Source organism: Triticum urartu, chromosome 7 (genome assembly GCF_003073215.2).
Source record: "Triticum urartu cultivar G1812 chromosome 7, Tu2.1, whole genome shotgun sequence".
Lineage (NCBI taxonomy): Eukaryota > Viridiplantae > Streptophyta > Magnoliopsida > Poales > Poaceae > Triticum > Triticum urartu.
In genome coordinates, this window is record NC_053028.1 from 19,540,315 (window position 1) to 19,561,569 (window position 21,255).

At 47.0% G+C, this 21,255-nt stretch overlaps 2 protein-coding genes across 2 annotated transcripts; one reads left to right on the top strand and one right to left on the bottom strand.

The window, feature by feature from the left end:
• Positions 1–12,844: 12,844 nt before the first annotated feature.
• Positions 12,845–15,977, top strand: LOC125524112 (MADS-box transcription factor 50-like). The gene is made up of 6 exons (XM_048689185.1): positions 12,845–13,142; positions 14,235–14,313; positions 14,657–14,718; positions 14,889–14,988; positions 15,464–15,547; positions 15,738–15,977. The coding sequence occupies exons 1-6, from the start codon at positions 12,961–12,963 to the stop codon at positions 15,873–15,875; spliced, it is 645 nt and encodes a 214-aa protein (XP_048545142.1). The 5' UTR covers positions 12,845–12,960; the 3' UTR covers positions 15,876–15,977.
• Positions 15,978–18,621: 2,644 nt separating this feature from the next.
• LOC125522502 lies at positions 18,622–19,723 on the bottom strand. Its single transcript, XM_048687560.1, has 2 exons — positions 19,467–19,723; positions 18,622–19,379 (listed from the first exon to the last, which is right to left on the bottom strand). The coding sequence occupies exons 1-2, from the start codon at positions 19,544–19,546 to the stop codon at positions 18,788–18,790; spliced, it is 672 nt and encodes a 223-aa protein (XP_048543517.1). The 5' UTR covers positions 19,547–19,723; the 3' UTR covers positions 18,622–18,787.
• Positions 19,724–21,255: the final 1,532 nt, after the last annotated feature.

A 21,255-nucleotide genomic window follows, 5' to 3' on the forward strand; every position in this document is an offset into this window, starting at 1 on the left:
AAGGTTCTTGGTGTTACCAGCTTCTAATCTTGTCAAAGCTTATGACATGACATGATTCTACCTCCTTATTGATATCAAACTGATTATTACAAGATCAGTACGTAAGCAAAGCAAGTGAACGTTACTGATAAGCTGCACTAGTGTGACGCTAGAGTGATGAATGGGGATTATTCTGTTCTACTCCACTGCGGAAGCAGGGGTGGCAGTAGTACTAACTGGCTTACTGAAACTAAACTACAGAGGACTGACTGATCCATGGATCAGAGTTGCGCTAGAAGTTCCTGATGCTGTCGTTGACGTCTGCGTTGGCATTGGCCATGTCGACGGCGGCGGGCCTCTCGACTTTCTCCATCTCCTCCTCCCGGATGAACACTGCCTGGTCCAGCACCGACGCCGCCGACCCCTCGGTGGTGGCCGCCGTGGTCGTGGCGCCTCCGTAGAGTATCGAGTTCCTTCGTGCTTGCTTCATGAACTTTGGGGTTTGTTAAACGTCATCTGTAATTGGGTGGCTATTATGGTGGCTTACGGGTTCACGGAAAAGTATGGCAAGTAACAAGATAGCTTAAGATTGGGATTTTCTCCTCCGGCGATGGAGAGATATTCTCGGACCCTCTCGGTGTTACGGTATCCATAATCGTCTGGCCAGACACCTTGTGATTTGATCACTGGGATGCTGGAACACGGAAACGAGAAAAGAGAACAAAACCGGTAACGAGGTAACTTGCATGGTGGACAAATTGTTCGTCCACGGGGATGCAATAAATCTCACCTCGGGTGTTTGTGACATATCGCGAAGCTACAGGAATAGCACACGGCAACTGGAGGTTCACTCGAATATTCATTCGTGTGGGTATAGGAGTCAATATGGGTGTCCACGACTCCGATGTTGATCATTGATCAGAAAGGGTTCCGGTCATGTCTATACTTCACCGAACCTATAGGGTCACACGCTTAAGGGTCATCTACCAGCTGAATGCTAGACAGGGAGTCTGAGAGAAAATCACCAAAAAAGTTTCGGACACCGGAGAAGTTTCGGACAGTGGAAAAGTTCCGCAGAGAGAGGTCATCGGTTGAGTTTCGGTGAAACCGAAAAGTTATTTCGGGATATACTATTAAGTCAAATTGTTTTGGGCACATTCTTGATAATTCTTGGAGGGTGCCAGAGTCATTATGAAAACTTTCTGGAATTTTTCGGGATAAAAGCTGAAAATGCTCCGGAGCTGCCGGAACCATTTCATATGCTTTTCACAGATGAAAATCACTAATCCGAAATTGTTTCGGAATGCGTTGAAAATTATTTTAGTGGGTACTGGAAACGTTCTAAGCCCACATAAATATTTTCAATTTGAACGGACGCTGAAAAATGTCGTCGTGAATAGTGAAAGTGATTTTTGGGATATTTATGGAAAGCCACCTTTTGGGCCTTTTCCCAAAAGGTTTCTAGAAGGACTTGGGGATCAAGGAACCCCCTTTGGGGGCCCCCATGAAGGTGGGACGTTGGAGGGTGCATCTTCTCCATGGGGCTCCACTTGTCATCCCTTTATGCCCTTTATGTGTGACATAAAGTGTGAGCATTTTGGGTTTTTCATGTGCCCCCTACCCCTTGGGTTTTCCTATAAATAGAGGTGGAGAGACACTCTCCACACTCACTCTTTCTCATATACAAGTGCCATTGCAATGATCTGGCTTCTCTCTTCCTCCCCGCGAAATAGTTTCATAGAGCCGAAAGGCTGTCTGGGTTTCGGTAGGAACTAGTTCTGAACGGCGAAGCCTTGCCGGATAGATGACATCGTATGTGTGCAACTCTGTAGAGAGATCGTAGTTTCGGTCTTAGTTCGAGAGTGCCTCCCGAAGGGCAGTCCGTGTGACCGTCCGAGTTTCAAAGGTCCTCCCGAAGGGTTGTCCGAGTGATAGTCAGAGTTTCGAAGGTCCTCCTGAAGGGCTGTCCGCGACACCGTCCAGGGGACTGTCCGACCACCTCCCGGAGGGCTGTCCGAGGGGCAGATGAGGGTATACATCCTCGCGGATGGGAGGTTGTAAATCCTAGCTTTGGGGATCTGCACCGTCGATCGTCATCGACTCTACTTTCCGCTGCGCTACGAGTCGGTAACGAAAAAGATCAAACCTTGCATGCAGTCTCCATAGTGGTCCTGGGCTGGTGCGTAAGTCGGGAATTTTTTGTTTCTGCAGCGTTACCCTACATAACATCATCCTCTGATGATGCTTCCTTCTGCAGCAACACTCTCACATTCCAAATTTGATACATATTTGAGGTAGTATAACTTGAACCAGAGACTACTTCTATGGTTATGTGAAAAATTCATAGCATAGCATATCACAAACAGCTTGAGCTCTTTCCCACTCTTCCAGGGATGGGAAAAATTTGTAATCCTTGCCCCGTTGCACCAAAGTACGAAAGGCTCTTCGAAATTGGAGCGGTGACTCTAACATAAGAAAGGTGGAACTCCAACGCATTGGTTTTGGGAAACATAGTAGAAAATAAAACAAAATCGTCCTACAATCCAACCAAGAACACTATGAAGATGAATTAACGGTTTAGATCTGATCCCTACCAACTTTGAGTTGCAATGGAAGAAGAGTCGGTGTAGATCGTACTTGATATCCCTCGAAGTGATCACGAACGATCCCTTGAAACGAAGACCGAAAGCACTGTCTCTCCATAGTTTGCAAGTGCACGGTCTTCACAATCCGACAGCGCTTTGCCGTCCAGAGGTAATTGATGTTGGAAAATTAGAGGGACAAGATAGAACCACATTAGGCTTCTAATTATGAGGACCAGAGAGGATTAAGTCTTGCTCTAATTGGATCAATTAAAACTAGAGAACTAGAGGACGCTCGAAAACTTGTGTCTCCAAACGGCCAAATCCTCTAGTATATATATAGTTTGGTCAAGAGGGAGGGGGCGCCACAAGGGAAGGAAGGACGCCTCCCCCTTGCGCCGTCCATAGGGGAAGAGGAGTCCTCCCCCCACTTCAATTCGGCCTCCCCTAGCTTGTCCAATAAGCTAGAGGCGCCTCCTTTTGTTATTGGGCCGGGACCAATAACCTCCCACCACCACTTGGCCTTATTGTATTTTCTTTGGCCCGTCGATATTTAATTAAATATAAAATCTGCTTAATCATTATTAGAGCTTTTTATTATTAATTTTAACATCTTCAAAAATATTTTTCATCTATATATCAATTTTCGGTATTACCTGGTAAACCCCAAAACCTTTCCCGTAACCCCGGAACGCTTCTAGTTTCTCTCAGGACTATTTCTAATATTAATAAAACTACTTCATAATTATTTTCTCATAACTCTTGCCACTAATACTCAGCAGATCGTGATTCCCTTAAGCTTGTGACTCTGTAAGTTCGGTAAAACATAGTCCTCAACAAAACCTCTTTCATTTAATGACCAATAGTAGAACCGTGGACATTACACACTTTCTCCACCTTCTCCGCTATCATCCAGCCGCTCTCCACCCCAATTACCATCTTTTTCACTCTCACTCCCATGCCGCTCTCCACCCCAATTACCATCTTTTTCACTCTCACTGCCATGCCGCTCTCCACCTCAATTACCATCTTTTTCACTCTCACTGCCATGTGGACCCGTATGAAAAGCTGTCGAAGACGGGTAGATGGAGGATCCGGCAAATGCGGCCACTAAATATCAACTCAACAACACCGCAAGCCCCAAAAAAGAAGGGCGTGGTCGCGGACCGGATGAAGGGCCGGGTGGGTGCAGGGCCGGGCACAGCCCGTTGTAGCATAAGTTTGAGTTCTGAAGTTTGGTTTCAGAGAGTCCCATCTGTTTACGGAATTGCTTTTTTCCTAAATGATAAGTGCCACATGTGCAGTGGCGTAGCTGTAGGGTGGCCAGGGTGGTCCATGGACCACCCTGGAATTCAGCCCATTAGTATACTACTTAGTCTGTAAAAAAAGAAAAAAGAAAAGCAAGCCCAACTCAGCCCATGTACACGTGAAGGATTGGCTCGTTAGTCTCTGCGTCTGTGCGCTGATTGATCGACGCGAGAAGACGTTCCTGATTCCCGCCGCCTCTTTCAGTTCGGGAACCCTAGGAGCGAGCGGCCATAGCCATCAGCCATCGCCTAGCGGCCCCCAGCGGGCATCCGCCGGCCTACATGGCACTCGTCGACGGCGACGGACTGGCGGCCGGGCGAAGGACACTTGCCGGCGGCGGCAAACAGGCAGCCGGCGAAGCACGCACAATCTAGTTTGGTTGAGAACCAGTTGTTCAGTTTTCCATCCTACTACTCCGATCTAAAGTAAGATTTTTGTTCTCTGTTAATTCATAAATTCAAAGTATAAATTTCTTGCTACGAAGATTTGAACAAGCTAAGCTGAGACCTGAGAGTGCAAGATTTAGTTTTATTTTTTACAATTAATAATTGATAAATACTATAGTAGAACTTTCATGGTCTTGAGAAGGCGTTATCCCGACAAATAAGATGTGTTATCTTCTTTTATGCAAATTTAAGACATAACCATGAATTTTATATTATTTGAAAGACCTATTTGATATATTCTGTATGCATATGTTGATTTGTTGAATTTGTGGTGCAATTATTTTTCTTGGCAATTGGACCATCCTGGCATAAAATCCTAGCTACGCCACTGCACATGTGTGGCATGAAACAACACCATCCTGGCATTTATACAACTAAAATTGTCAAAAAAAGAAAAATGAAACCAAAGAAAATTGAAACTTGACATCCAAGCAGAAAGTTGCCATCCATCCATGAGTAACTAAAATTACCATCAAAAACGTTAGGGTGGAATTATTTCATGCCACACATGTGGCACTTATCAGTGTGGGTTTATTATCTTATGCACGGAATACTTCAGCAGTACAAAGTGTTTGGTTAATAAAGCATTTCAGCCAGGTTCTGAGCTATTAACAGCTTTGCTTCTACTGAAATCTAGATAGCAGACTTATATTACTATATCAGTAAGCAAGAAAGCGAAACACTAGAGAAATGGATGGGGATTTATTCTGTTCTAGATCAGTACTAACTGCTTCCTCTGTCTCGTAATGTAAGACTCTTTTTACACTATTACATTATATGAGACGAAGGAGTAGCTTAGTAAACTACAGAGGTTGCTTCATCAGAATAAAACTAAGAGAGATTGATCGATGGAGCTAAGTAAGTTGCACTAGTAGTTCTTGTTGATGTCGTCGACGTATGCGTTGGCATTGGCCATGTCGACGGCGGCGAGCCTCTCCACGTCCTCCATCTCCTCGTCCCGGACGAACACCGCCTGGTCCAGCACTGAAGCCGTCGACCCCTCCGTCGTGGCCGCCGTGGCGCCTCCGAACAGGTGCGGTGGCGCGGGATGAGTGCCGCCGCCTTGGGTTTCGACGTGGGCGGGGTCGAAGACGCCCGTGTCCTGGTCGGGCACCCACGACGCGTCCTCCTCGTCCGGCAGCACCGTGGCGACGTGGTCCTCGCCCTGGAGCACCCGGCGGCCTGCGGCGGTGAGTGCTCGCGCGGCCATGAAGACAAGACGCCGGCCCTGATGTTCTGGTGCTCAAGACAGCACGGATCGCGAAGGGGAGGGGCAGAGAGCACAGTGTCTGTGAGTGTGTGTCTGCGAGAGGCTTTGAGTACAGTTCGAGTAGCGCGAGTTCTTCTTCTTTCCCTGGCTGCACCTCGATGGGCGGTGAGCGGTGGCTTTTATTAACTCACTGCCCCCTATGCAACGCCGGTGCACGACGAAGCCTCGCTGGAGTAAAAAATAAACATGCGGCCGGAGAAATGGTGCGGCGACACGCGGAGCAGCGCCATTGAGGCCGGGGGCAGTGCAGATTTTTTGCCCCACTTTACATCTCCATTAGATCATTTACCCCCTTGAGAGGCTGCCAGGTGGGGCCAGAGCAACTGGTCATTGAAACAACCCTGAGGCAAATTATCTAACCCCTTATAAAATGGTGCAAATCATCTAATACCACATATCAGCAGAGGGTCGATGAGGATGCGGACGCCGCGTGTCCGCATAAAAGAACAAGTTTTTTTTAAATGGCAGTTATCCTGCATTCAATAAGTAGAAAAAATTGCTCAGTTAATTAGAAAAACCAAGCAAAAATCAGATTGCCTGTTGATCATGAAAAACCGGACGAAAACCATCACAATCACTGAACGGCACACATAAGATACCCCACGCACACCACTACAAGAAAGGCCCCACGAACACGTTCTATTGTTTATTTTTACTTTTAATTTCATTATATACAGAAGAGTCTCATTCCCAGTTTGTATTCAGAGTAAACAACATGAGGGTGTCTGCTTTCTGCTATCACACTCGTTCTTAAGCAAAGTGAACATTAATTACTGGTTAGTACTGTCTTTGGTTTATTTGCTTCGCATATTGGTAGTTTATTTACAAAGGGAATAGTACTACGACAGAAAAATAATAGTTTATTTCAACCAAAAATTAACTACAGCAAAAAAAAGGTGCATATAGCAATGTACTACGACAGAAAAATAATACTCACCCTATAAACTAATACATATAAGGAAGTTTTATATTAACTTACAAAGGGAATTGTTTTGTGGAGAACGGCATTTTGGAGCTCGGCCTCCATGGAGGCTGTTTTTTATTAAAAAATCAAAATTCGTATTTTTGGGTTTAAAAAAATTCTGAAAAAGTTTGTTCAAGTATACAAGGATGTGATGTGTGTGTGTGTAAAATTTCAGAATGAAATACCTTGAGATGCGATTTCTGCAAAAAGAACAAATTCATAGACTTTCGTGATCAATAGTATCATGTGTTAAAAGGCCATAGATTTGTCTTTTTTGCACAACCCTCGTTTTAATGTATTTTGTCCTGAAAATTTACACACGTGTGTGTTATGCCTCCATATATGTCTGTATTTTTTCAGAATTTTTTGAAATGTAAAAATATGAATTTTTTGGAATTTTGAGCTTTCAAAAACTGGCCTCCATGGAGGACGAGCTCCAAAAGCAATTTTCGATAGTTTTGTAGACAAGCACTACACGTAGGAGAAGTAGGAATCAACAATTCAAAACCTGTACAACTCAAAAGAAAAACTGTAAGGTGGACACATGTGGTGTGAGTGTGACTAGGCAGGCGAGAGGGCTTCACCCAAAAATACACCCGAACATACTTCATCGACAGCACATAGCTCACCGATAGTTTCGGGCAAAATCACACATCAACAGTGATGCAAAAGCTAACTAGAGCATCGGTCAGCACTCATATCTCCCAGAAAGGGATGTAGTATTACCATAAAACAGACTTTTGGAGCATGGGCGCATTGGAGCACATTTTTTCAAATCCCTAAAGAATTATGCTTAATTTTTTTTCACATGAATATGTATGCATGTGGTCTATGTACATGTTTCGTTCAATATACGTTGTATTGTATGCTACAAAAAATGACAAATTCCAGCTCCAAAATCAAGGAAAAACAAGCCCATTATTTGCATGTATTTGTCTTTTTCCTGTCTCTCCCAAGCAAACATGTACATTGACGAAAATTTACACAGTTATTATACACTACTATACCTGCATGCACATAAAATTTTGGAATTTTTCGGGCTGTAAAAATCCATTTTGTTAAACACAAAAATGGGCTCAATGTGCCCGCGCTCCAAAGTCACTATTCGTGTATTACCACCATTGTTTATCTATAACAAACCTACTCTTTGACGACCAAGAAGAGCAATTGGCAACAAAATCAACGAGCATCACTGCAGAAAGAGAGGAGAAACCTCTCGATGAACTGGGAGGTGTTTGGTTCAGAAATTGTAACACAAATGGTAATGGAATCAGAATACACTTGTAAAGGAAATGGAATGATAGTGCAGCGATTCGGCAAAAAAGACAAATGTGAAGTCCGTTGAAAAGTTCACTGTTCACATGTTGTTTTGACCCAATTTGTTTTTTTTGCTAAGAGCTATTCGTATGTCCAGATTACCTGAAATTTGGAGCTCACCTCACACATCAAATTATCTAACATATATAAAAAAAATGGATTTTTTTTATTTTTTTGTGATTTTTTTGGCCGGGTGTAGATGAGCCTTGGTCTCATAAATGGATATTCAACGGAATGAGAAAAACTCAACTTTGTTTGTCTTGTGACTTTAACGTCTGCATATATAGTATTTTCTTCAAATATACAAATTGAAGAAAAATCATCACAAGAACAGCCTTGCGTCAGCGTGAACATTGCAATTAGGGGAGCCAAATCCTGCGCTACCATGGACGGCGCCTCGCTGCTTACCGCCGCGTACTGCTACCCCCCAGCTGCCGCATCGTCCTTTTGGACCGTCGCCATGAACGGCTCGCCATAGCCGCCGGACAGGTTGAGCAACACCGCTGCGTAGAGCCGCTCTCACGTCCCACGCGTACCTGGGCGCCTCCGCCTCATGCCATCCCAATGGGAGATTTCGCTTCGATGGAGAAATTGAGGAGATAGTGGGACACAAGGCGAGAAGAAACGTGAGATTAGTTTGGCCTGGTATCGGCAACCATTTCGGCAGCGGGGTGGGCGGTATCGGCCGTGACTAGCGATGTAATTGGACCACGTGAACTAAACACGAGTAACACGTGAACTAAACACGAGTAACGTTTTCACGTTACGTGCCAAAATTGAGGAACCAAACACCTCCCATGAGGTTGCTAAAGCTATACACTGAGAGGCCGGCCATCTGGATCCTAGCTGGTGCAGTGTCTAAAAGACGAACAAATCCTTAATCTGCAGGAAACATATTCCGGTATGCTGCGAAAAGCACCAGGTGAAAGTGAACACATCATAAAGATGCAAAAAAGCCTAGTGCAAATGAATGTGCTTACTTGAGATTGACCGGCCAGCTGGGTTAGTTTGGGCATCCTTTCTTTTCTTTGGTGGAACACATCCGATCTATTCATCTTCAATTATGGCAGTATAACAAAAACAAAAAATAATAAAAATTACGTCCAGATTTTATAGGCCACGTAGCGACGACTATAAGCTCTGAAGCAAGCCAGAAGCGTGCCGCTATCATTGCCCCTCCCTTACCAGAGCCGAGCAAAACTTTTTGTAGTAGACAGTCGGGAAGTCGTCATACTAAGGCCTCATACGACCAACGCACCAAAATAGCAACTGCCACCAACGAAGAGTAGCGCAGATCGGAAGGATCCAATCTGAACACACATGAACGCAGCCGAACGGCGAACAGATCCGCCGGAGACATACCTCCACACGCTCACCGATGGTGCTAGATGCACCACCGGAATGGGGGCTAGGCGGGGAGAACCTTATTCTATCTTCAGGTAGCCGCTGTCGTCTCGCCTTACTGAGTAGAACACAAACCCTAACAAAACTAAAAAAACACATCTAAAAACAGAGCCCTCCCACCGGCAAGAGCCGGGATCTACCGTGCTCCCATGGCCCTAAGGCCACCGGAGACGAAGCGGACCAGCGACGGTGTCGGCAGGAGGCGGAGGAACCCTGAAAATTAGGGGAGGATGTGGCTGCGTGAGCGCGCTGTTTTGGGGTATTCCTTTCTGTTGAAAAGGAGTCAGCTGTCTGCGCGAGTCAACTTCCTTAGACTCTGAGTCACCTTCTTTTAAGCTCTGTTGGACAAAACGACATTCTTATTCTATATGCCAATTATACTTAGGTCTACATTTCCACGATATTGTTCTATGGAGGTGGGTGGTTCACTTTTGTTGTTCAACCAGACAACCCTGCCAAACTAAGTGTATTGGGTGTTTTTATTACCAGGACAAAACAACCTTCAAGTGATACTACGGCACAGCACAGATCTGTAATACAAGGTGTGCCAATAGAAATGGCCATTCTAGGAAATAATTAGGGGGTATCATGATATATGCCACAACAACATGCTCAACTATTTTGAAGGGGTAAAAATGAACATGATACTTCACAATTCAAAAGTTCAAAACAAAATAAATAGTGAAATATGAGGAAAAGCAAAACTTCCACGCACAGGAAATGCACGGCTCAAACTAGAACATAACATGGCCCAAAATCTATTACTTCACTGGAAGGCCTTCTCCAGATGAATTCCATCGATTTGGGAATGATGAGGGAAGTCATGCGGCATATCTTCAGCTTTGAGACCAACACCTCTCAATGTCTCGACAACTTCCTTGTAGACCAGACCGTTTCCTTCCGGCCTCAGATGCAGTCCGTCACTAGGATATGAGGAAAATGATTATTCTATCAGTAAGTTTAGTGGGGAAAAATATATCAAAGTGGATACAAAAAGAAACTAATAAAGAAACGATATTCTTCGAGCTTTGCTTCTTCACATGGCATTCTGAAGTTTTCAATGTTCTCACAACATTTGTAGGGTCATCACCCACTGTTTAAATCAAATCCTCGGTAACTTTCACATGGGTATAATCATAAACATATTAGTACCTTAATCATTTTGTCATTAATCATATAAACCCACAAAGGGGGCCCTAGAAGAACTTACATGAGTTGTGAGGCTCGCCAAATGCGCAGGTAGCGACTGCGAAAGCCGGACTATCTCCGTCCTCGACAGAAGATTGAGTTGGGTAACGTGTCGTTGCGATGCGGCGGTGACTATGGAAGTCTCTAGTGAAATCTTGTTTCGCACGTGTGGGCAGTGGGTGATGCACGTCCATGTGGAAAGGATGAAACAAAGTGCAGGAAAAATATCCAATTGCTATAACACCCTTATTAAAAAAAACTTCATATTTTAAAATGATTTTCTCACATCTAATGAAAGAAAATTTGCCTCACTCATTTCTCTGGCTTGCTGCCCGCGCCGCGTGGCCCCACCACCGCCTCTGGTCCAGCGAGCTCCCGACCGCCCAATACACGTCCACCACATAGGGGATGTGTGACCTTGTTCTCCCAACCTCGGAAGTGCACACAGACATTCCCCATGGTTATCCGAGTAGTTTCAACATGTCACCGCCGTCCTATGTGGTAACTGGCATTCGCGCCTTGTTGACCCACTGATAGGTGGGCCCTGCATAGGTTACCCTAATTAGCCTAACCTATTGTTAGTGTCCCACTGACTAGTGGTCCCCACCCCCTAAATTACCCAGTTAGGCTCTAACCTTAATAACCATTTAATGACATGTGGGCCCATTTATCTGATTGAGCCACACACAAAAATTAGTTGTGCACGCTATATTAAGCGTCAACCTGGTGGGCTGGATGTACATGCGAGTGTATTATTAGCAGGTTGGGGGTCAAACCTAGGGATGACAATGGGTAGGGTATGGGCGGGTATGACCTTCTTCTGCCCAAACCCATACCCGCAGAAATCTTCTATACCCACCCGTTTCAATACCCATGGGCATAAATTGATACCCATGTCCATACCCATCGGGTATCCTCTACCCAATGGGTATCCAATGGGTACAATCTATGGCATTTAAATTTTTAAAAAGTAGAGAAATGAGTCTAAAATTCAAGTGATGATGGGCGAGCAGTATAGTATCGACGCGGCTTGCTTCTGTGGGTGGCCTCTTGGAGGAATCAAGTGAGTATGAGCAATGGTTAGTGGTACCCCTACGCTGTGAGAGGCAGCAGTGGGAATTCCGGATCATTAGATGGAGAGATGGACAGGTGTTCAATGATGATAAGTCAAAATTTCATCACTTCGAGGAGACACATATAACGTAGGAGGAGTGGCGAACAAGTATGTGTGGCCCTATGTGCTATGGCCGGTTTAGGGAATACAAGATTTAGGATGGGCCATGACAGTTGAGTGTTGACTCCACATATCATAGGAGTTAGTTTCATTTAACATTGTTTGTGGGTATCCATTGGGTTATTCATGGGCGCAATTTTATACCCATGCCCTACCCATATATTTTGCGGGTATGGATACCCATTATCCGTGGGTACAAAACCTCTCCAAGTCTTGCCCATGCCCATTGTTTTCGGGTAGGGTACCCGCAGGTACCCATACCCATGGGAAAAACTGCCATCCCTAGTCAAACCACATCCGCCCCAGCCTTTTTCATTTTATTTGAGGGCTTTTGTGCGGAACTAAAAAGATTGCTAGAGGGTTTTCTGCAAAGAATTTTTTAAGAAAATTGGAGTGTGCGGGTCACCCAACGCCTCCTGCAATCCCAGCCACTGACAGGTGGGCCTCCGCCATGTGGGCAGACCATACGACTGGATACAAGAGAAAGCACCGTATTTACATGTTGGGTCAAGTTATGTGACCGCACTAATGTATTTTGCAAGTTTTGAAATCAAACTGAAAGTCAAGCCCAAGTTATATGACTCAAGTGATAATATTGATACAAGGAAGAAAACAAGACAGATTGTGTGTTAAATGTTCTTGGCTCCAAACAAAGTTGAAACCTGGTCTTTTTTTTTAAGGGAAGATGCCTTAGACATCGGTGTTGTATAGATCGCGTGATGTGCACCCTCAACACTCTGAGTAAAAGGGCAAAGCCCACAATCCTGCATATGGTACGATATAGAATCGACTGGATAGAGAAATTGTGCACGATACTATAGTAGGACAGCAAGGTCACGGCTGCATGCAGGTGAAGGGAATTGATTCAGGGTGCCTAGCTTTCTTTTTTCTTTGGCACTAATTCAGGGGTCTAGCCTGCTAGTGGCCAAAGGCAAAAATATAATACTAGCTGACGATGCCTGCCCTTTCCCAATTTGGCTCTTTCATTGTAGTGAACAGTCGTCTCGAAAGAAACAAGATACAATAAGAAAAAGAAAAAAGGACATATGCTCTTGGCCTCAGAGGAATAAACCCTCTTTGGACCTCATAGTATATGGGAGGCCTTGTCGTCTCATGCGTTGCATGGTCATCCCCATAAAACGGCCTCTCGCCCAGAGGGAAAGCTTGCCATTTTCGTTGAGTCTCACTCACTTTGCATGCCGTCCTAGCTTAGCTAGTTTTCATTTGGATTAGACATTGTGGTGGTGGGTGGTGGTAGGAGGAAGAGGATGGGGCGGGGGAAGACGCAGGTGAAGCTGATAGAGGACCGGACGAGCCGGCGGGTGGCCTTCTCCAAGCGCCGCAGCGGCTTGCACAGGAAGGCTTTCCAGCTCTCCGTGCTCTGCGATGCCGAGGTCGCCCTCATCGTCTTCTCCCCAGGCGGCAGGCTCTACGAGTTTGCCAACGCCGGGTAATTGTATTATTTTTTACCACCCCTCCTTCCTACTCTTTGTTCGCTTGCTGGCGAAAGAAAAATGTGCCCCATCCATGTAGTCATGGATATTCGCGCTAACTATTTTAGCAGCAAAACTCGCTACTCGCCCAAAGCCCTCTGCAAACAAAAAGAAAAAACAAAATTTGTACTTCCAGTGAAATTTAATAATAGATCTAATCCTTTTCGCAAAAAAGAAGCCCTCTGCACTCCACCGTCACACTACGTCCGTCTCGTTCTATATATCTGGGACCGGGTGCACTCCATCCATTTTTCTATCACAATGCACAAACTCAGGCGGCACACAAGGTTTATGGCCTCTTTGATTTGCAGGATTTTGAAAATGTGAGAGTAGGGAAAACACAGGATTGGAATGTCATGCTCATCTCAATCCTACACAATTTTGGTTTGTTAGATTGCATTTGCATCATAGGAAAAACAAAGGATTCTTTCTAAGAGATTTGAGTGGATGCTAGAAATTCTATGAAAAGTAATACATAGAAATACTTAGGAAAAATTCTTATAGGATTCAATCTTATGAATCAAACAACCAGCATAGAAAAAAATTCTAAGGATTCTAATCCTCCAAAATTCCTATGAATCAAAGGAGTGCTTACTGAAGACTGGGTGAGAGTTGCCGAGCTTTAGAATTGATGTATACTTCTCTCAATGAAAAGAGCAGATAAATCTTTCTCCGTACGTCCGGTTATTGCCCCAGTTTGAGCTAAAATTTAAACAGAAGGGCCTCCAGATGGAAGGACGGTTAGTACATCTAGGCTACTCATTTCCCTATGGCCTAGATTCTTTAACCAATAGGATAATCTGGGATGGAAGGAAAGCAAAAAATATAGTAATATATAGAATAATAACCAAATGCTACTGGCCAGCCTAGAATTACACGGGACGCACTAATGCTTGTCACAATAGCTTATCTTGAGATCGTTTGCCGTGTAGGAGTACTACGTGTTTGGTTATGGTTGTTAACCCTGAGTTAATTAACTGTTTATAGAGTAATTAACTGTTATTGTTGTTGTTATTATTGTATATTTTACATCTTAAATTTAAATTCAGCATGCAGAATACAATTGGACGTTATAATGAGACAAACACAAAGGATAGTACTAGCAACCAGGTACATCAAGATATAGAGGTGCATAGTCTGTGTTTCATACACATAGTACTCCCTCTTTATTACTAATATATAGTGCATATTACTTTTGTCTTGCTCAGCTTTTTAAGCTTTTACCAAGTTTGTAGAAAAAGTCATCAGCATCTACAATACCATTAGGTTTATCATGAAATATTTTTCATATCATATGTATTGGTATGCAAATGTTCATATTGTTCTCTATAAACTCAGCCAAACATTACAATTTTTGACTTCAGAAAAATGTAATATGCACTGTATTTTGGCATCGATTGATAGTAGTACCTTGTGGTTTGATTTTAAATGTGACAAAAATTTCAAAAACGCTATGTGATCTCAACTGCAGAAAATAAAAGCTGATGCAGAGGCCTTGTCAAAGAAGCTCGATGCTCTTGAAGCATGCAAAAGGTAACAACTATGAGAAATGAGACTATTCCCTCCGTTCCAAAATAGATGACCCAAATTTATACTAAAGTTAGTATAAATTTGGGTCATCTACTTTGGAACGGAGGGAGTACTTTTTATGCGCTACCAGCCAAATTATCGGTTGGAATCCTCTCTATACTGTTGAGATGCAGGAAAATTTTGGGTTCTAATTTAGAAGAATGCTCTATTGAAGAACTGCAAAGCATAGAGGACAGAACTGAAAAAAGCCTTCTTAGCATCAGAACAATGAAGGTTAGCAAATTCTAACTCAGTCCACATGAAGTTTTAGCAATAACGAATCCATGTGTGATTTAATGATACACAAGACAGGCAATGGAATCTTACACAATAGCTAATGCGACGTAAATTCTTAATTATATTAGAGCAAGTATAATAAGGTGACATAAGCAGATTATAAGAGTTGCCACATCAGATTTGTGGTTAGTTTTTTTTTTAGGCAAAGATTTGTGGTTAGTTGGAGGAGGGAGAACAGAAATGGGTCGTAAACTTGCATCAAGCTACAACACTGGCTCCAAAAAGCTTCGTGAGAGAGTGAGGTGTGTCAAGTACTAATGTCTTTTTTCAAAAAGGATGTTTAACCTGCCATCTTTGCATCATTAATTACTTAGTATATGTATATTTATATCTAAGTGCAAAGGTAATAGAAACTTAGCATGCTACCAGTACCAGTGCAAGCTTAATGCTACTCAATTATCTTACATGTCAGGCTCGGCGGTTGGAAGAGCAGCTCGCTAAGCTGAGGCAGAATGTGGTGAAGTTGAGCCACCACAAACAAGAACTATATTTCCAGGTAAAGATGGACAATGAAATTGCCTTCAAGAATGAAACAACCCAACTCTGAACACATATCATGTCCCTCATGTGCATCCCGGTCGAGATCACCACCCATCCATGCATCTAGCAAGCAGCTCAACTAAGTGTAACATATAGGAGTATAATGATCTGTCCACTGATGGGCTTGCCCTCGTTAACATGTGCAGTACCAGAAGGAGCACCACCTTGCGATGGCGGCGGCAGCCTCTGCTATGGCAACCTTCCCAGACGACGATGACCACCACGACGTCATGGATGTGGAGACGGAGCTATTTCTTGGATTGCCTGGCTCAAGTCGTTCATAAGAGAGAGTACATGCTGGAGAAAATGCTCAGAATAAGCTGGAAACGTCTCCGTTTCCAGCCTTAGCAATAGCAGACAACGAATGAATGAGACACTAATAAAGCCAACCGTGTTATGTTACCATAGCTGTTTTTGCTTCTTACTTATGATTATTTTCAACGTTAAATGTTGGTCGAGCAAAGGAAAGCACCGAGGCGTTCGCTTCTCCGAGCGTGCAAGCGGTTAGGAAACTAATCCTGCAAGTAGTATCACAGTTGGATCCGGCTTGCCTGCTCCCTTCTCATACTCCCATCCGTGCTCTCACTTCATCCTACGGTTGTCTTTTTTCCTTTTTTCTTTCTAATCTAATCATCTCCCCCCTGATTTTAAGGGGGTGGGGCCGGGCCTTATTTTTTAAAAAAGGTTCATGCATTGAAAAAGGTTAATGAAATTGAATAAAATTTCGCCAATTGAAAATATCCTACAATTTCAAAAACTATTCGTGACTTACAAAATATTTTATAGGTTCACAAAATGTTCACGGATTCAAAAGATGATTATGCATTTTAAAAATATTCAGTAATTTCAAAAATTGTTTCACCAATTTCCAAAAAAAATCATTGATTTTTCAAATGTTTGCCCTATCAAGAAAAATATTTCTAAATATCTTCACAAGTTTCTAAATTTTTTGCCAATAAATTATAAAATATTCATGCATTCCAAAAATGTTATGAGTTTAGAAAATGTTTGAAAATCTATAAAAATGTTTATGAATTTCAAAAATATTCATGATTTCAGATATGTTCTTGAGTTCAAAAGAATGTTCATGATTTCAAAAATTGTTCATGATTTCACAAAATGTGAGTGAAGTGTATCTCGGTGATACGGCAAAATGTGATAATAGCCATTAAATATTATAATTTTTTTCTTCCGTTGCAATGCACGGGCCATTCTGCAAGTATTTAGTAAAGAATCTATAAAGACTAATTTGGTGTTCGGAGATGTTAATAGTATATATTTCTATAGTCTTGTCAAACGTAAACAAGATTTAGTTGATACAAATCCAGAACTTCAATTATTCTGAAACAAAGGGAGTAAGAGTATCTCGAGCCGTTGGCCCCGAGGGGGCGCCTAAAATCGCCCCCGGGGATGAGCCGGCGCAAAACATCGTTCTGGGGCCGAGTTGGTCCCCAGCTGCCGGCCCAGGGCCGTCTCCAGGCGCGTTTAAAAAAATAAAAAATATATAGCAAAGTTCAAAATTCAGCGAAGTTCGGCATATATTACATTTAAAAATCAGGTTTTTATTATATAATATATATAATTAAAAAAGAACTGGCTAAAACCGGAGTAGTCGCCGTCGTCGCCGCCGTCGTCGTTGTTCAGCTTCTCCTTCTTGACGCGGCCGTCCCTGATGGACCCCTGATCGACGTCGCCTATGCGGGCTGGTGGCGGCGACGCGGCGTCGTCGTCGATGTCGTCGATGACGATGATTCCTCCTTCGTCACGGCCCTGGCGGCGCTGCGCGAATCGCCGCAGGGCGGCGCATTGGCACTCCCTCGCCATCTTTAGAGAGTCCGCGCGCGCCCATTCTAAGGCCGCCTTGTCGTCGAGCTCGACGTCGTCGCCGTGCTCTGTCTTCACTGCGGGGAGGCCCGGCTCCGTCTTCACCGGCGCCAGGCCCGGCTCCGTCTTAGGCTTGACGAAGCACGGAGGAGCCGACAAGGGGGCGCGCCGGCCGCTCTCATTGATGACAATGCCGGCGCTGCGAGTGCATCGGCCGAGCGGCGTCTCCGCCGCGGGCTCGGCCTTGACGTCGAGCATCGCCGGACGAGTGTAAGAAAGAGCGGGAGGAGGAGGAAGAAGAGAAGGCACCGAACCTCCTGGGCAACCATTGCCTGTCGCGTCGGCGGTGAGCCGTGGCCGTGGCTGCCGCCCTCGCTGAGGGGTATGCCAACGGCAGGTCGTTGCCGCCTTTGAGGTACGTCAGAACGCCCTCGATGGTGCGGTCGGGGACACCCCACCACAGGTGGCATCCCTCGCTGTTCTTCGGCCCGCCCATCACCGGCGCGCCCTTGATGGACGCCATCCTTTGCTGATGCCGACGTTGGAAGCACGCCGTCCATGCCGCTATGTTGTCGGCGGCATACTCGGGAAGGGCGAGCTGGGCGTCGGTGAGGGAGGCGTGCACGACGTCGACCTCGTCGGCGAAGTAGCCCGGTTTCGCCACGGCATCGGGCAACGGGCAAACGGGCACTTCCCCGTTGTTGAGTCTCTACCCTGTTGGCCCGACGCGCATGTCCGACGGCGCCGAGATGTTCGCCTGGAATAGGAGCCAAGACTCCTGTTCGCGAAGCGAGCGGCGGCCGAAGCCGTTCGCCACGGCCTCCTCTTGAGGAATCGCTCGGCCATCGGGAGAGGGAGGGAGGGGGAGGGAGGGCCCGGCGGCGGCGCTCAGGAGAGGTAGACGGCGGCCTAAGGCTGGTGTGGCCAGAGGTGAGGAAGCCCATCGTCTTATATAGCGGCGCCGTCCCGTGTGTACGCGTGCGAGGAAGGAGAGGCGTCGGCGCGCCACCCCGTGACGCGCCGTCCGTGAGGAATCAAGGATAAGGCTGACCGGCGGCAGCATTGCCATTGATTCCCCGCGGATAACCGAGGCGTTCAGGGACGAAGACGTGCGGTGTCACTGACGCGGCGGGCCCACGGCTCTTTCGCGCCAAAACCGCTCGCCTCGGCGCCCCGAGCGCCCTAACGTGTAAGGCCTTTCTGGGGACGCAGCTCTGGAGATGCTCTAAATAGGTAAGCAAGCAAGTGAACGTTACAGAATAGCTTCACCTGTGATTTATTCTTTCTACTCCACTAGGGAGGCAGGGGCAGTAGTAACTAGCTTACTGAAACTACCGAGCACCGACTGATTGCTGGAGCTAAGTAAGCTGCACTAGTAGTTCTTGATGCTGGCGTTGACGTCTGCGTTGACGTTGGCCATGTCGACGGCGGCGGGCCTCTCCACGTCCTCCATCTCCTCCTCCCGGACGAACACCGCCTGGTCCAGCACCGACGCCGTCCCACCCACGCCTCCGTACAGGTGCTGCGGTGGGGCGGGATGCGCGCCGCGGCCGTGGGTGTCAGCGTCGGCATCGGCATCGGCGGGGACGAAGGCGCCCGTGTCCTGGCCGGCCGAAGACGCCGCTGACCCCTCCGTGGTGGCCGCCGTGGCACCTCCGAACAGGTGCGGTGGAGCGGCAGCCGAGCCGCCGCCGTGGGCGTCGACGTGGGCGGGGCCGAAGACGCCCGTGTCCTGGTCGGGCACCCACGACGCGTCCTCGCCGCCGTCCAGCGCGCCACCGATGGTCTCGTCCGGCAGCACCGTGGCGACGTGCTCATCCTCGCCCTGGAGCACCTCGACGTTCTTGCGGTTGAGCGCGGCCTCCACCTGCGCCCCCGTCATCGTCGCGCGCACGTCCTTGTACTGCTCCTCCTCCCGCCGCGCGCTGGCCGTGGCCGAGGAGTGGTTCATGCTGGCTCCGTTCCTGCGAGCACACAGACATGACGATGCCGCCATGAATGACCGAGAGTTCGACAACAAGCAGGGTAAATAAAGCTGAGTAGTTAGTTACCTGCAGGAGGCGAGAAGAGGCGCCGTCCTGGTCCGGCCGGCCACCCAGCGGGCGGCGGCGGTCAGTGCTCGCGCAGCCATGGTCGAGAGAGTTCGATGCGGCACCGGCTTTCCTCCTCGCGAGCTCAGTACAGAAGATCGCCAAGCTGAGAGCGTGTGTAGGGTGTGTGTGTGTCTGGGAGGGAGAGCAGAGCACGAGCGGTGGGAGCTTATCCACGCGGGCAGAGCTGAGACCTGAGATGAAGTTCTCTTCTTCGATGGGCGGTGGCTTTATTAATGAGTTACTGCCCCCGAGGCAAGCCCGGTGCAGGACGAGTAGTGGTGCGGGGAATGGCGTGTGGACACGCGGAGTGGCGCCATTGACGAGACAGGGGAGGGAAGAGACGATGGTCGGTGATGGATGCGGTGGACGGAGACGAGCGGAGACACGCGCGCTGCTGCATGCGACCGCCCTTTCCGTCGGAAATGGACACGCAACAATGGCCTCACAAAATTCCCGCATATATTCCAGCAGCAGGTGCTTTCCAGTGATGTTTTTGACGTATTTCCGACAAAATTTTGGGGTTACTTAATCGCCATGCATCTCTATCTCTTCTCTACTAATAAACAATCAAACATAAACTTTTATAAACGCACCCCACAAATATACACGAACCCATTACCATCGCAGGATTAGGCCCATTAAATTCAATCCAACCGCTAGCCTTGATCTAATCGGTTTTTTATGTGCACTTAGCAATTTACCTTGAGTGACTCCGCAACCTCTCTTCCGTGATTAGCGCACATCTCTCCACTCAACCCACCGCATAACAAATTCCACGCCCGAGTCCTCGACCTCTACAATCACGCACGCAAGGCAACTAGCGGCCATCAAGCAACGAAACAAACCCAGAGTATGAGGAGTCTTCGTTCTCAACCGCCGCTGAGATGGATTTCTTCAAAAGGGCCGTCGGGGGCGAGAGTGGAGCCATGCTGTTGGTGATGAACCGGAGGGTGCGGCGCTCAGCCCGCGACGGCGTGGCCCTTGTCAAGCAGTGATGGCGGTGTTAGCGTTATTCCTAAACGTACGAGCAGTGACGGCGGACGACTAATGGTTGTTAACGATGGCAGGCGACGGCGGCGTGCTCCGTCCGGCGGGGGCCGGGCGGTATGAGGATGGTCGAGGCGGTTCACCGTGGAACTCGGGCTCTGCGGACTGCGGGCATGGCACGGCCATGAAGGCAGCGGGTCCTGGGCATGCCTCGCGCGACACGACGGGCAGCGGGTGGGACGCTGGGGCGATCGCGAGAACGCGTATATGTGTGGCCAGGAGGCTGGCTCGGCGCATCAGCTGCGCAGGCGCATGGCAGCGGTAACTGACAGCGCGCTCAACAAGAGACCGGCGGCGGACATCGGTGCTGGCGACGGCGGCCAGCGCGCGAACCAGCGCGTCGTGGCGACACGCACGGCCAGCATGGCCAGGGTGCCTTGCGGAGCAGTGGCTGCCCGACGAGTGGTGGCGGTGGGCGGGCGGTGGCCAGCGCGCATGGGCGGCAAGCTTGGCGACAGCATGTGTGTGGTGCGCAGGCCAGCTCAGCGTGAAGCACACGGGCACGAGGTGCACATCCGACTGCTACTACTTCACTACTGTATTTTGTAGTTGTTGCTACGTCTGGAACGAAGTAAGCCTCGACATGAGCTTGGTGCTGAGGAACGAAGTCAGCCTCGACGCAATCAAATGACTCCTGACTGCAGAGCAGTGCCGTCAAGAAGTCAATGGTGAAGTGCATTGTAGGTACAAAAGTCAGGTT

What these genes read in the sequence shown, in the direction of transcription:
- LOC125524112 (XM_048689185.1), top strand. Translation starts at nt 12,961, where the DNA reads ATGGGGCGGGGGAAGACGCAGGTGAAGCTGATAGAGGACCGGACGAGC. An exon ending in AGGTACATCAAGATATAGAG is followed by an intron (nt 14,314 to 14,656) that starts GTGCATAGTCTG and finishes TCTCAACTGCAG; the next exon opens with AAAATAAAAGCTGATGCAGA. An exon ending in GCTCTTGAAGCATGCAAAAG is followed by an intron (nt 14,719 to 14,888) that starts GTAACAACTATG and finishes GTTGAGATGCAG; the next exon opens with GAAAATTTTGGGTTCTAATT.
- LOC125522502 (XM_048687560.1), bottom strand. Translation starts at nt 19,546, where the DNA reads ATGGCTGCGCGAGCACTGACCGCCGCCGCCCGCTGGGTGGCCGGCCGG. An exon ending in CCTCTTCTCGCCTCCTGCAG is followed by an intron (nt 19,380 to 19,466) that starts GTAACTAACTAC and finishes GTGTGCTCGCAG; the next exon opens with GAACGGAGCCAGCATGAACC.